Source organism: Silurus meridionalis, chromosome 21, assembly GCF_014805685.1.
Source record: "Silurus meridionalis isolate SWU-2019-XX chromosome 21, ASM1480568v1, whole genome shotgun sequence".
In the NCBI taxonomy this organism is placed as follows: domain Eukaryota; kingdom Metazoa; phylum Chordata; class Actinopteri; order Siluriformes; family Siluridae; genus Silurus; species Silurus meridionalis.
Genome location: NC_060904.1, coordinates 5813042 through 5828906, shown reverse-complemented (window position 1 = coordinate 5828906; position 15865 = coordinate 5813042). Strand labels below are relative to the sequence as shown.

Here is a 15865-nt window from a genome sequence, read left to right as displayed (position 1 = left end):
AGTGGCTCAGGAAAAGTGTGTTGCTCCATGTGCTGGAGGTTTTAATAACAATAATCAAGTGCACAATACTGTCTGTTGAAATACAAACTTTATTATCGTATGGACAATTCATCTGCACCTATTAAAAAAGCACATATTAATCCTATGGTCAGATGTCCACAAACTTTTGTCCTTATAAACATATCTAAGTTTGGAGCTTGGCAGACTTCTACAAGATACACAACAGGCAAATTAGTTAAAATTAGACTCAAATTTGAAGGCAAGACTTTGTAATGAGGATGAAAGTGAATTATCCTAGTATAGCAAACAAGCAGGAAAGAAACTGGTTCTATGTGGAGGGAAGAAGGACCTCTGATGGTGGGAAGGAGAAATATCTCGATGCATAAACAATGATACAATATATTAAAAAATACAAATTGAGCAGCTACAAATGTGATGCGATACAATTGACCCTTTTATGATCCAGTGTGATCCGATTTCGATTTGATTTAACACGATATGATTTAATGCAATATGATGCACAGACAGCAAATCCAAAATTTACTTAAAGGCTTTTTAACACATAGCCTTTTCACAAACAGGCCTTTGTAGTGCAAAAAAAATGAAAAGTAAAACAAAAACCTAGTAAAAAAATGAAGTAAAAGTAAACCCAGATGATCTTTTTCTGTTCTGTCTCCAGGAAGATGCAGCTCTACCTCTGCCATGTAAATCTATATTTAGATCTCAGGACACGCCTCAATCTCCATCATTTTTTTATCACACCATATTCATGTAGCAGCAGTAGAGCTGAGAGAACGTGCTTGAGAAACAGTTTAGTGAGGAAAAATAAATCTGCAGTACATATAAAATATTGGTCACAAATTGCTGGTCACAATTATTGGTTAAAAGTATTGCACATCTGGTAATATTTATATACGAAACAATGTATTTATTTATTATTTGTAACTGATGCAAATATGTCAAAAACAATGCATTGTGGTACAAATGCCAACTTAAGACTTTAAATTGATGCATCACATTGTTAACTTGCACCGGTGCGAATCAGCACATATTACTAAACCCGGTTTGAACCAAATACAGTGGTATCTAGACCTACAAGTGCATTAATGTACGAGTTTTCTGAGGTACGAGCGGTCACTCGGTCACTCGAGACGCCGCTGCTAGATGGCGAAGCAAAGCCAGAAGCGAAGATTGTGACAAAAATTAAGATAAGCAAAGAAGAAAAAGTAAAAAATGAAAAGTTAAGGGATACATAGTGTACAGGAGTGATAGTAAAAAACGAGTTTTCCCTCCGCCTCCGCTTATCGCCTCTTGATGTGTGAGCAAATTGGGATAGGAGCATGACCACAGAACGAATTAAACTCGTAGGTCAAAGTACAAATGTATGCTTTATGTACACCTTGAAAAATTTATGTATAGAATGTACAGTTTGCATTTAAATTCATAGAAAGTTTGTCAAACAGGTTTATGTATTGGAACAAGAAGTTGAAGAAAAAGTGATGACTGATCTTATTAATGTAAATATTAAACTGAGAAACAATATGACAATATATCACCAGTTAGGAAACTATCAAACACCAAAGTTAAAAGATTTGTTTTTACAGGAAAGTCGCTTCACTGCTTGCTTTAAATCTGACAGCTACATCATAAAAGTATAAAAATATATAAAATAAAGGATTTTTGTTTTATATGCAGTGCACTACCTCAGGGAAAGAAAACCCCTTTGCACTTTACTCTGAGTGTGACAAAAATCTCCAACTTCTCTTTAAGAAAAATATCTAAAAACAGAAGTTCAGCTGCATTTCCCACAAACTCTGCTCTACAGAAACATTTTGACAGCAGATGTTGAATTTCCTGCCAACTGGGGACTTTGGGGGTGTAAAATCATGTGTGTGCTTATATTAGTCACACTCACAGCAGACGGCACAGCTCACACTCTGGCAAATCAGAAGAAAAAGAAAAAAAAATCACAGTTTTGGATAATGTGCTCATCTACAATAAAAAAAAAAACAATATAATATTATATATACTCTATATTTTGTGTCAGTATGGATGAATGTTTTATATTGCAATAACGGTCTAATCTTTTCTTATTGCTTCTAAATTCAGCTGAATTTATTTTACAGCTGTATATTTTAATGTAAATTAAAAAAAATGGATGGATGGATGGATGGATGGATGGATGGATGGATGAATAAATGGATTGAGTTAGGGATGGATGGATATGAGGGTGGATGAATGGATGGATGGATGGATGGATGGATGGATGGATGGATGGAGGAATAAATAGAGAGGTAGGCAGATGGACAGGTGAAAAGCTGAATGAATGGATGGATGAAGAAATCAATAGATAGGCAGATGGACATGTGAACGGATGGGTGGATGAATAAACGAATAGGTAAATTAACAGGTGGATGGATAGATAAATGGGTGGAGGAATGGATGGATGGATGGATGGATGGATGGATGGATGGATGGATGGATGGATGGAGGAATAAATAGAGAGGTAGGCAGATGGACAGGTGAAAAGCTGAATGAATGGATGGATGAAGGAATCAATAGATAGGCAGATGGACAGGTGAACAAATGGGTGGATGAATGGACAAATAGGTAAATTAACAGGTGGATAGATAGATAGATAGATAGATAGATAGATAGATAGATAGATAGATAGATAGATAGATAGATAGATAGATAGATAGATAGATAGATAGATAGATAGATAGATCTTTTGTTTGTGCTCTGACAACAATATCACAGTGCATTTTGTTATATTTAAATAGAAAAGGTAAAAACTTGTAATGTTAAAAAAAAAATTGGTGCATTGGTATTAGTTTTGCATCAATGTTAAGAAATAAATGGACACACACAACATGACAGGGTCTTAAATAAGAAAGTGAGACTGAATTGTAAAGCGATGTCTCTATTTCACACAAGCCCTGGTGCCATCACATCGATCACTCTGATATAGAGTAAAGTGTTTTTATGGCTAGAGGAATAAATGAGTTTCTAAACCTCTTGATTCTTCTTGTATCACCAAAAGCCAGACCAGAACAGAGGGCAATAACTCAAACTCAATCAATCACCTTGTCCATTTAATTGCAGCCAGGACTGGTTACACCTAGTGAATGTTAATTGAACTTAATTCAATATCTAGCAGTACATTTTGTCAACAAAACAACCTTTGGAACAGAAATAAAGGACTGAGGGACAGGTGGGTGGATCGATGGATCGATGGATAGATGGATGATGGACAGGTGGGTGGATTGATATATAGATGCTTAAATAGATGGATAAATGAAAAACAGGTCCGATGGTTGGACAAATGGACAGTTGGAATGACAGGTAAATAGATGATGGATAGATAGATGGATGAATGGGTGGATGGATGGATGGATGGATGGATGGATGGATTGATGGATGGATGGATGGATGAATAGATGGATGGACATTAGAGGTTGTTTGATAGATGGATAAATGGATTTCTAAATAAGTTTTCTCAGTGTGATCAGTGTGATTGTACAAGCGCACAATTAAAAACAATAAAGAACACAAAGGATTGACAACACAGAGACTTACAATAACCCGGTAAACCAGGTGAATGTCGCAGTCTACAGTGAATACCACAGTACCAAAAGTAGAGAACAAATCATCTCATAAAGCCGACATGTCTTACATTTGACATGTTCTCTCAGCAGAATATGTTTCCCTCACAGCTGCATTCTCAGTAGTGCATAAAGGTGGAAAGTTTTTAAACATTTTCTGCTTGGGTTTATGAGTTTACAAAGTCTTGCAGCATCACTGAACATGTTTTCTTGTTGGTTTTTTTTTTTGCATTTTTTTTTTGTTTCTTCCTAACCCAACCAAAATCCACCATGATTCTAACTTGACATTTCGGTGCACTCTGAGTTTTGATTGTCGTTAAACCTCCTCAGGCAACTGTGTCTGTCTCGTTAGGCACTTTCTCAGTGGGACCTTTCAACATGATCGCTATATTCCCTGAAAGTTCAATTGCATAAAATATCTGAACAAACTTCTGCGGTGACAAAAACACCCCTGCAGATATGTTTTTTTTTTCAGTTTAATTATAACTCTAGGAAATAAAATAGCTGTAAATATTTTTTTTATCTACATCACTGTTACCAGCAATTGAAGATCTGTCATGGACTTGTAGTCTCTATCTCGCTGACACACTGTGAATCCTTCATGGTTCTAAAATTTCTTCCTCTGCTACTGTGCAATGCTGAACTATCATGTTCTACTGATTACATCTGCTATTGCTCTTCTCTCGTTTGTTCCTGTATGTGTCACCTATTGAATACCGGCTCACCGGGAAGTGCTCCCTCTTCAAATTTTCATTCTATTGCTAAATGATTTTGTTTTTGTTTTTGTTTTTTCTTCTATTATTTCAGGAAGGCTCCAAAGCTGATGGTAGGGGGTTGGAGTTGTATGTGTGTAACATCTTGTGCTGTGTTGGTGGTCCAATTATTTTATAATTGGAGCAAAACATGAATTCTGTGTTTATTTATAGAGATAAATGTCAAAAACACTAGCCACAAAGATGCTGTTTAAGCTTCAGTCGAATCTGCTGTTCTGCATTTCTTTTTTTCCCTCACCTCCCAGCTAACTTTTTTTTACGCATCAGACTTGTCAGATGTTTTTTTTTGCTCTCGAATATTACCTTCATTTTCCTCAACAATAAAAGTGAGGTAATTCCCAGTTATGAAGCCTGCAGCTTGATATAATGCCTCCAGGAGGAGCCATTCTAGTACAATGAAGGAAAAATAAAATAAAATTACAGCGCAGAAATGTCATGTTTATAAGTTACAGAGCCACAAGAGAGAATAGAAAGTCTCACCAGAGTCTTATTCATTACAATTGTTTCTCTTGAGTGTGAATTATTATTGCATTAGCTTTTCAAGACCTTGTTTTCTGACTAACTCTGGATGGATAATGCAACACATTTATCACCTGCTCTATTTTAGGTGATTTTAAGGTCAAACTTTGTTCACAAAGTCTTGATTAAAAGGCTTTTACTGATCAAAAGTTCCCAGCAAAGAAAAAAAATGGAAAGAAGTTTAAAAAAAAAAAAGTGGCATTTATTTTCTCACAAAGCAACTGTGTTGCATAGCTCAGAAGGCTAAATAACCAAGAATGGTGGGATAAATGCATAAATAGATGGATGAATAGTTGGATGGAATAAGGATTGGATAGATACAAGGATGAATGGAGGATTTGTCAGATGCATGAAAAGATAGACAGACGGAAGGACAGATAAATTCATGGAAGAATAGATGTGCAGTGCGACAGACATAAAAGATGGATGGATGGATGGATGGATGGATGGATGGATGGATGGATGGATGGATGGATGGATGGATGGATGGCTGGATGGATGGATAGATGGATGGATAGACAAAGAAATGCTTGGATTCATATAAGTAGGGATTAGTAGAGGGACAAATGAATACCAGTCAGCCAGACAGCCAGCCAGACAGCCAGACAGACAGACAGACCAGACAGACAGACAGACAGACAGACAGACAGACAGACAGACAGACAGACAGACAGACAGACAGATAGATAGATAGATAGATAGATAGATAGATAGATAGATAGATAGATAGATAGATAGATAGATAGATAGGTGTATGGAGTTATATGGATGAAAGGATGAATAGATGGAGAGACAGACAGGCAGACCGATTTATACTGTAAGTGAAAGGGCTAATGGATGGAAAGATGGCTGGACAGAGACAGATGGACAGCTAGACTGTCAGTTAAATGGATTCAGTGAATAAATGAACAAACAGACAGAAAGATGGACAGAAGGTTATGCAAATGGATATAAACACAGATTGTTTGACAGATTGCTGGTAAGAGGCAGGAATAGACAGATGAATAACTTAATAGTGAAGTGCAAAAAATGCTGTATGGAGACAGACACATTGATCTGGAAACATTATACTTGGCTTTATAGTTGATAGATAGGTATTGTTCTGTACTGCAATTACCGCTCACTAGGTGAATAAGAAAGAGCGGCCGCATTATTCGAACGTGCTCCGCATGTTTATCACCTATTAATCATGAACATTCATCGCAACATCTTTAATTCATTAAGAATAAACTAACGCTGTATCTATTTTCATTTATGCAAATGTCGCTTAATGAAATAAATACTGTTACGTACTAAACAATACGCTCGCCTGCATTTGAAATGAGGAAAAATAAATATGTGCCATGTTATGGAACAACTGTACAGCAAGGCAATTTCTTACCTTATGATAACTTCGAAAGTAGGCAGCTTTTTCATCTGGATATTTCTCTAATCGCCTCGGCCCTTTACTCGACGCCTTTTTGAACACGAGCCAGCATCGCCTGAAGATCTGTCAAAAAAGAGTATGAATGCTATTTTACTTAATTTTATATCATGATCACTCTGAATACTCGATTATAATTAGCTGGAAGGATGTGTTCAAACCAGTGAATGCACAGGTAGTTTCAGTCGATTTAATGTCCATTCTAAATGAATGCGCAGCATTATGTAACCATAGTAACATAACAGTCAGCACAGTCACCATCACATACAGAGCTAGCAACCTATTGTAAACAACTAATTTACCTTGCTTAACAAAATGTGTTATTTTTGTGTATATGGTAAATAAGGCAATGTTGATGAAGGGGCAGATGCACAAAGTGTATTCAACAAACTGGAGATAGCGTTCAACTAAGAAACATAAAAAGGAATGGTAAAAGGAGTTAACACCAACAGCTATATTATTAGTAGGTACACGTGTTGGATGTTGAACTTCTGATCAGAAGTTCAAATCTCAGCACTATTAAACTGCCACTGCTGGGCGTTTGAGCAAAACCCATAGCTCTCAACTGCTCAGTTGTATAAATGAGATATTTGTACTTCATTCTGGGTAAGGGCAATGCTGTAAATGTAATATTTTCATACTAATTCATGATTTCGAGAAGATAGAATTCTCAATCTAGATAAAATGACTAACAAACCATTATTTACATTTATTGACAGTTGAACTAGCAAATGTCTAGGGTATAAATGAGATAATCCATGGCTACAGGATTTTAATTCACAAAATGAAGGCTAATAACCACCTGTTACATTACTTCTTGCTTACATCCTCATATACACACCTACTTATATCCTCATATTGAGCTCTATTTTTGTTTTAGAAGAATTATTTGAACCTGGCAGCATTTATTCAAGGCAGCAGTGCTGCCTCTCTCTAACAGTCATATCCTATAGGGAGGTGGTAGCTCAGTGGATAAAATGTTATTACAGAAAGTTGTGGGTTCAAATCCCAGCACCACCAAGCTGCAACTGCTGGGCACTTGAGCAAGCCCCTTAATCCTCAATTGCTCAACTGTATACCTGAGATAACTGTAAGTCACTCTCGATAAAAGCATCTGGTAAATGCTATAAATGTCAATGTAAATCTATAGGAATCCAGAATTTTCTTATTTCCATACTTGAGGGCTGACTGTTTTTAAATGAAGCTCACATCTGGTGAACCGAATTATGGGATTGCCATCTCAGAGCAGAGCACATGCTATGCTTTTTTATTGTTGCTTTATGAGGCATCGTTATAGCCGATAAAAAAATGGCTATACAACAATGCAACCGAGCAGCGACCACTGTTAGTGAAAAATCTAAATGCTGTGCGAGTTAAATCCTCTTCATCGATTTTGTCTTGTGCACTGCAATGTCTCAATCACAGTTCATCCCTTTTTTTTTTCCATTTCTCACATATTGATTAAAGAGACTCTCCCTCTCCGAATTTCACATAGCTGTGCTGGAGATTTTCACAGATCAAGCCCTTAGATGTCACTTCAAGGTCAATTTGCAACAGACCGCGTCTGAGAAAGTTGTTAATACACAATGACACACCATAGCTCAAATGTTTTGGTATACTTACGGCTGGGAAAAAATATGACAAATTCACATAACAGTAGATCATAATACCCTGGACTACACAATAATCGGCTTACTGTTATTTTTTTTTTTATTTATAAAAATTAATAAATTTACCATTTTCTCCTCATGGTATATCATCAGAGAGATATATCATCACACCCCTGATGTCCTGTGTTTTATTCTGTCCGCCAAATCAATAATCCAACAGCATCATAATTAACTAATGAGGTCAAAGCAGGAGTGCTCACATCTGTTTAACATCTCTGATTTATTCACATAATGAAATGTCATATGTTAAAAACTGGCCGTGTTTTGGACTAAAGCAGTTTATGATGCATTAGAGAGGATGCCGGAAAACAGTGAAATTGGATAAAAGCCATATTCAGTCCAATTTATCTCATAGCTTTTTCTCCTGCTTCAAATATATATATATATATATATATATATATATATATATATATATATATATATATATATATATACACAATAATTTAACCATGATAGTGTGATCAGTGACTCTGTGGTTCATGTAGCTTTGACAATTGTTGATAAAGTCACCCCTTAAAAAAATTAAAAAATACTATATATATATATATATATATATATATATATATATATATATATATATATATATACTGTGCATTTATAAAGTATTCAAACCCACTTCAGTTTTTGTTATGTTGCAGCCTGATACTTCTGGGACACATGCCGGGGTCTGATCAATTACCAGATACCAAGATACTATTGAAAATGAGCTCAGGTTCCCATTTCTCTTGATCATTTCTGAGATGTTTCTACACCTTGACTGGGGTCTAACTGTGGAAAGGCCTCACAGCTGACAATGCATACCAAAGCATAAACCATAAGGTCAAAATACCTGTCTGCAGAGCCCAGAAACAGGATTGCTGCAAGGCACAGATCTTGAGAAGGCTGCTCTTGGGATTCACAATAATTCAGTGATCTCCATAATTCTCATATGGAAAAAGTTTAGCACAACCATTTCACCTGGTCAAACTAAGCATTTGGAGGAGAAGGACCTTATTAAGAGAGGTGACTAAAAACCCTATGGTCACCCTGACTAAGCTCGAGATGTGAACAAGTTCCAGAAGGACAACCGTCACTGCAGCCCTCCACCAAACTAGGCTTTATAGCAGAGGGGCTAGATTGAAGCCTCTTCTCAGCGCAAAACCTATAGAAGCCCACTTGGAGTTTGCCAACTGAATGACTCTTAGACTGTGGATTAGAATAAGATTCTCTGGTCTGATAAAACCAAGATTGTATTGTTCGGCCTCAATTCTGAATCTTATATCTGGAGAAAACCAGGCATCGCTCATCATCTGCCCTAAACCACCCGCAATGTTTCACAGGTTTTTATTCCACAGCACTCAGAACACCTTCCTAAATGACAACAACAACCTGAAGCACACATCCAAAAAAACACAGGAGTGACTTAGGACAACTCTGTGAATGTCCTAGAGTGTCCCAGCAAGAGCCCTTCCTGGAACCCTATTTACCATTTCTGGAAAGACTTGAAAGTGACTGCCCACCGAAGTTCGCCATCCAACCTGACACAGCTTGAGAGGATTTGCTATGAAGAATTGCAGTATATATTGCACAAATCCATGTTCTCTCTCTCTCCCTTTATCTCTCTTTCTTGTTTGTTCTAACTCATAATTGGTTAAATGTAAACTGGGAAGAGGTTACATTAAATGTATTCTAATCGCACTACCTTCTATTACTATCTCTTTGTAGTGGGCATATATATATATATATATATATATATATATATATATATATATATATATATATATATATATATATATATATATACACGAAAATTTACCGTCATTTGTATTCATACAGTCAGTGTTGCAATACAAACATCAACAACATCTTTATAGCTTGTCAATGCTGGCAAATGGCCATGGTATAAATGGGATAACCCGTGGCTAGGTGTGCATTGCATGATTTTAATGCACTCCACTTTGCGTCAGGAAGCTATTTAGTTGTCCATGTCAAGCATTAAAATCATGTAATGCACACCTAGCCGTGGATAATCTCTTACATACACACAAACACACACACATACACACACACACACACACACACACAGTCCAATTTATAAGGAACACTCTTACAAGTGCTCATTTTATTCAATTATCTTCCAGTGATTAAGAAAAACAAACCATTTTCTCCAATTATACAGTGCGTCCGTAAATTATTCACAGTGCTTCATTTTGTCATGTTACATTAAAATCATTATTTTCCTCAAAGTTACTCAAACAATACCTCATAATCACAACGTGAAAGAAGTTTGTTTAAAATCTTTAAAAAATGTATTACAAAAAAAAAAAAACTGAAGAAATCACATGTACATAAGTATTTACAAAGCCTTTGCCATGACACTGAAACTTGAGCTCAGGTGCATCCTGTTCACACTGATCATCCTTTAGATCTTTCTACAACTTGTTTGGAGTCCACCTGTGGTAAATTCTGGTGATTGGACATGGTTTGGAAATGCACACACCTGTTTATATATGGTCCCACAGTTAACAGTGCATTTCAGAGCACAAACCAAGCCATGAAGTCCAAGCAATTGTCTGTACAGATCTGGGGAACAGAAAGGTTTCTGCAGCATGAAGCTCCCAATGAGCACAGTGGCCTTCATTATCCAGAAATGGAAGGAGTTTGGAACCACTAGAACTCTTCCTAGAGCAGGCCGCCTGGCCAAACTGAGCAATCCAGAAAAATAACCATCTTTGCAGCACTCCACCAATCAGGCCTGTATAGTAGAGTGGCCAAATGGAAGCCACTCTTTAGCACATGGCAGCCCACCTGGAGTTTGCCAAAAGGCTAAAGGACTCTCAGACCACTTTGGCTTGAAAGCCAAACGTCATGTTTGGAGGAAACCAGGCATCCTCATCACCTGGCCAATACCATGCCTACAGTAAAGCCTGGTGGTGGCAGCATCATGCTGTGAGGATGTTTTTCAGCGGCAGGAACTAGTAGACTAGTCAGGATCGAGGGAAAGATGAATGCAGCAATGTACAGAAATGATGAAAACCTGCTCCAGAGTGCTCTGGACCTCAGACTGGGGTGACCCTAGTCACACAACCAAGATAAATAGGAAATAGCTACTGGACAACTCTGTGAATGAGATCTGAAAATGGCTGTGCGCTGATGCTCCCACCCAACCTGATGAAGCGTGAGAGAGAGGTTCTGCAAGGAAGAATGGGAGAAACCGCCCAAAATAAAAAAGATACAATTTGCAAAAACTGAAGCGCTGTGAATACATTCCGGATGCACTGTACACAATGTGGACATTGATCAGAGGGGAAACAACAACTAGCTAACACTAGTCAAGTAAATAAAAACCTGACTAAGGTCACACTAGCTCCAAGTGCCTCTTTTTAGTCTATCTGTGAACATTGTCCCAAAATGTTCCTTTAAAACATGATTGTTAAAATAAGTTATGTTGATCAAGATCACAAATGTCTGAGTTAGAGCCCAGACCTGAACCTGATTGAACATCTCTGGAGAGATCTAAAAAATATCTGTGAATCAATGCTCCCCACCCAACCTGATGAAGCTTGAGAGGTTCTGCAAAGAAGAATGAGAGAAACTGCCCAAAATGTGTTGTGCCAAGCTTGTAGCATCATACACAAAAAGACATGAGGCTGTAATTGGTGGCAAAGGAGCTTCAACAAAGTATTGATCAAAGGCGGTGAATACTTATATACATGTGATTTTTCTTTTTTTTTTTTTTTTTATAAATTCGGAAATATTTCACTTTTTTCATGTTGTCTTATGGGGTATTGTTTGTAAAATTTTGAGAAAAATAATTAATTTAATTATTTTGGAACAAGGCTGTAACACAAAAAAAATTATGAAAACGTGAAGGGTTGTAAATATGCACTGTTAGGACAGGAAGGAAGAAAGGAAGGAATGAAGGAAGGATAAAAAACCTAGAAGAAACAAAGAAGGTGGGGTGAGGAAGGGAAGGATGAAAGGAAGGACGTTAAAATTAATTTGTAATAAGGACAATTGTTAATTTTTAAGAGCGATACATGAATTTCTGGCATTTGGCCAAAATCTGGCATTATAATGAATAAGGATGAAACTATTCAATTTATCAAATTATAATACCTTTTATGGCATTCATTGACTTTAATATATTCAATAAGAACCAACTATTATAGAATATGTGATGTGATAGGAAATTAATTAACAGTGGGTTGGTGTAGTACAAGTCAAAGTTATTCCATATACATCATAGTCATTTGCCAATGATTATGCTATGATGAAGCTCATAATAAATATAATACATGTAAATGACAGTCCCAGTGTATATTCATTACAATATCACATTAAAAGAACTGTCTTTGCTATTGTAGTTGAAGTCAAAACTTCAGTATAGTGAAAAGCCTACATGCCATAATGACTGTCAATACTATTAACAGTGGCATGTGATTGTTTATGGCAACAAATCAGGGAAATGGTTTTGTGAGCAGCTTCGATTGGCTGTAAAGCGCCTTAGAAAAAGAAACTCACCAGAGCCACGCCGTGCCTTTTAGGATTAATATTCAAACACATTCTCCATTTCCTAATGCTGACAGCCAATACTCATTTGCGTGATGCATTGTGTGCGCATTCCGCTGCTCTTCATCACCATTCAGATCCACAAGCGAGATTAATTTGTTTACCAAGCTGGTGTAGTGAATTAAGAAGAACAATGCCGCGTGAGGATGCGGTGTAATTGTGCAGGGAAGGAAAATATTCCACCTGCATCCTATATTTTACTGAAGGTTAAGTGATACAGCAAGAGATACAACCTACTGAATATTAAGACAACCAAGATGATATTGTTTTTCTTTTCTCTATAGATGAATATTTTCAACAGTGTAGGATGGCTTAGTGTAATTTACATACTGGGTTTGGGATACAGTGAGCATTTTTGGAGACTGATGCCTGACTTCTGAGTTCATGAGAATGTAAAAGGACTAATAGCTGGTAGAATTTAATTATTCAATTATAATAATAATAGTAAAAGTAATATAAAAGTAAATTCATTAGAAAATATTATGAGAGGGCACAAACAAATAAAATAACTGAGCAAGTTGCATTCAAAATATAAAACAATCCCAACCAAATCTGTAGTTAAGACCATTTATGAACTCGAGTAATGGAACTAAGGTTGAGAAAACAAGACCTAGCATTTCTACCACTTTATACATCCCTAGTGTTGCTGGAGACATACCGTTAATGTTAACTGCATTAGTGGAGAGTAACAAGTAAATGTTATTTGTTACTGTACTTAAGTAGCTTTTTCATGTATCTGTATTTACTAAAGTATTTCCATTACTACATATTAAAGTCAAATATCGTACTTTTTACTCAACTACATTTTGCTAAATCAGTCGTTCCTTTTTTTTATTAGTGGATAATAATCCAAAGTATTAGTGGATACTTTGGATACTTAAGTACATTTAAAGGCCAATACTTTTGTACTTTTACTCAAGTGAAAGTTTAAAAAGAGCACTTTTACTTTTACCGGAGTTTTGCCGAGTGTATGTCTACTTTTACTTAAGTAAATGGTTTATGCACTTTATTGACAACTGGTTAACTGGGAGGAAGAGAAGAAGGGAGAAAGGAAGGAAGTCATTAGTAAAAGATACTTCTTCAAGTTTTGAACATTTTTCGAATCGTTCTGTGAAAATATTTTTGCATTGCGTGCCTTGTGATATAAAGTTTGTGGACACCTGAACATATGATTGATATGTACTTTTGGGACATTTTTTAAACTGTGCTTGAGGAGATCTGTGCTCATTCAACCGAAAGGGTGTTAGTAAAGTCAGGTACTGATGTAGGTGAGGGGAGGAGGCCTGGGGTGCAGTCAGCATTCACATTTATCTCAAAGGTGTTCAATAGTGTGAGGTCTGAGGTCTATAGCAAGCCTCTCAAGATCTTTCACTCCAACCAATGTAAACCATTTCTCCAAGTCAAGGGAAAGCTTATATGGTATATATATATATATATATATATATATATATATATATATATATATATATATATATATATACACAGGAGTGCAGAATTATTAGGCAAGTTGTATTTTTGAGGATTAATTTTATTTGAGGATTTAATTTGAACAACAACCATGTTCTCAATGAACACAAAAACTCATTAATATCAAAGCTGAATATTTTTGGAAGTAGTTTTAGTTTTAGCTATTTTAGGGGATATCTGTGTGTGCAGGTGACTATTACTGTGCATAATTATTAGGCAACAACAAAAACAAATTCATACCCATTTCAATTATTTATTTTACCAGTGAAACCAATATAACATCTCAACATTCACAAATATACATTTCTGACATTCAAAACCAAACAAAAACAAATCAGTGACCAATATAGCCACCTTTCTTTGCAAGGACACTCAAAAGCCTGCCATCCATGGATTCTGTCAGTGTTTTGATCTGTTCACCATCAACATTGCGTGCAGCAGCAACCACAACCTCCCAGACACTGTTCAGAGAGGTGTACTGTTTTCCTCCTTGTAAATCGCACATTTGATGATGGACCACAGGTTCTCAATGGGGTTCAGATCAGGTGAACAAGGAGGCCATATCATTAGATTTTCTTCTTTTATACCCTTTCTTGCCAGCCACGCTGTGGAGTACTTGGACGTGTGTGATGGAGCATTGTCCTGCATGAAAATCATGTTTTTCTTGAAGGATGCAGACTTCTTCCTGTACCACTGCTTGAAGAAGGTGTCTTCCAGAAACTGGCAGTAGGACTGGGAGTTCAGCTTGACTCCATCCTCAACCCGAAAAGGCCCCACAAGCTCATCTTTGATGATACCAGCCCAAACCAGTACTCCACCTCCACCTTGCTGGCGTCTGAGTCGGACTGGAGCTCTCTGCCCTTTACCAATCCAGCCACGGGCCCATCCATCTGGCCCATCAAGACTCACTCTCATTTCATCAGTCCATAAAACCTTAGAAAAATCAGTCTTGAGATATTTCTTGGCCCAGTCTTGACGTTTCAGCTTGTGTGTCTTGTTCAGTGGTGGTCGACTTTCTGCCTTTCTTACCTTGGCCATGTCTCTGAGTATTGCACACCTTGTGCTTTTGGGCACTCAGTGATGTTGCAGCTCTGAAATATGGCCAAACTGGTGGCAAGTGGCATCTTGGCAGCTGCACGCTTGACTTTTCTCAGTTCACGGGCAGTTATTTTGCGCCTTGGTTTTCCACACGCTTCTTGCGACCCTGTCGACTATTTTGAATGAAACGCTTGATTGTTCGATGATCACGCTTCAGAAGCTTGGCTATTTTAAGACTGCTGCATCCTCTGCAATATATCTCACTATTTTTGACTTTTCTGAGCCTGTCAAGTCCTTCTTTTGACCCATTTTGCCAAAGGAAAGGAAGTTGCCTAATAATTATGCACACCTGATATAGGGTGTTGATGTCATTAGACCACACCCTTCTCATTACAGAGATGCACATCACCTAATATGCTTAATTGGTAGTAGGCTTTCCAGCCTATACAGCTTGGAGTAAGACAACATGCATAACGAGGATGATGTGGTCAAAATACTCATTTGCCTAATAATTCTGCACTCCTGTATATATATATATATATATATATATATATAGAGAGAGAGAGAGAGAGAGAGAGAGAGAGAGAGAGAGAGAGAGAGAGAGAGAGATTGGTAATGATCCAATGGTTGTAGTTAAATAGTAAATGATTGGGTTATTAAAATATCGGAGCTAATCAAATATATCATGTTTTTTTGGTTGGTCTAAAACATCAGCTGATTTTCCATGACATTATGAGTATCTGCTGAAATGATGCTACTGAAGCATCAATAATGCCTCTGTAGGAAAGTCATATTTCTAAAAATGACATTATTTCAAGC

The 15865-nt window shown here is 36.9% G+C and overlaps 1 protein-coding gene across 1 annotated transcript in view; it reads right to left on the bottom strand.

The window, feature by feature from the left end:
* dok6 (docking protein 6) overlaps positions 1 to 15865 on the bottom strand; it is a 77784-nt gene that overhangs the window by 38990 nt on the left and 22929 nt on the right. Inside the window, exon 2 of the mRNA XM_046833596.1 lies at positions 6279 to 6386. Within this exon, the coding sequence (XP_046689552.1) occupies positions 6279 to 6386 (108 nt within the window). The remainder of the gene's footprint in view (positions 1 to 6278; positions 6387 to 15865) is intronic.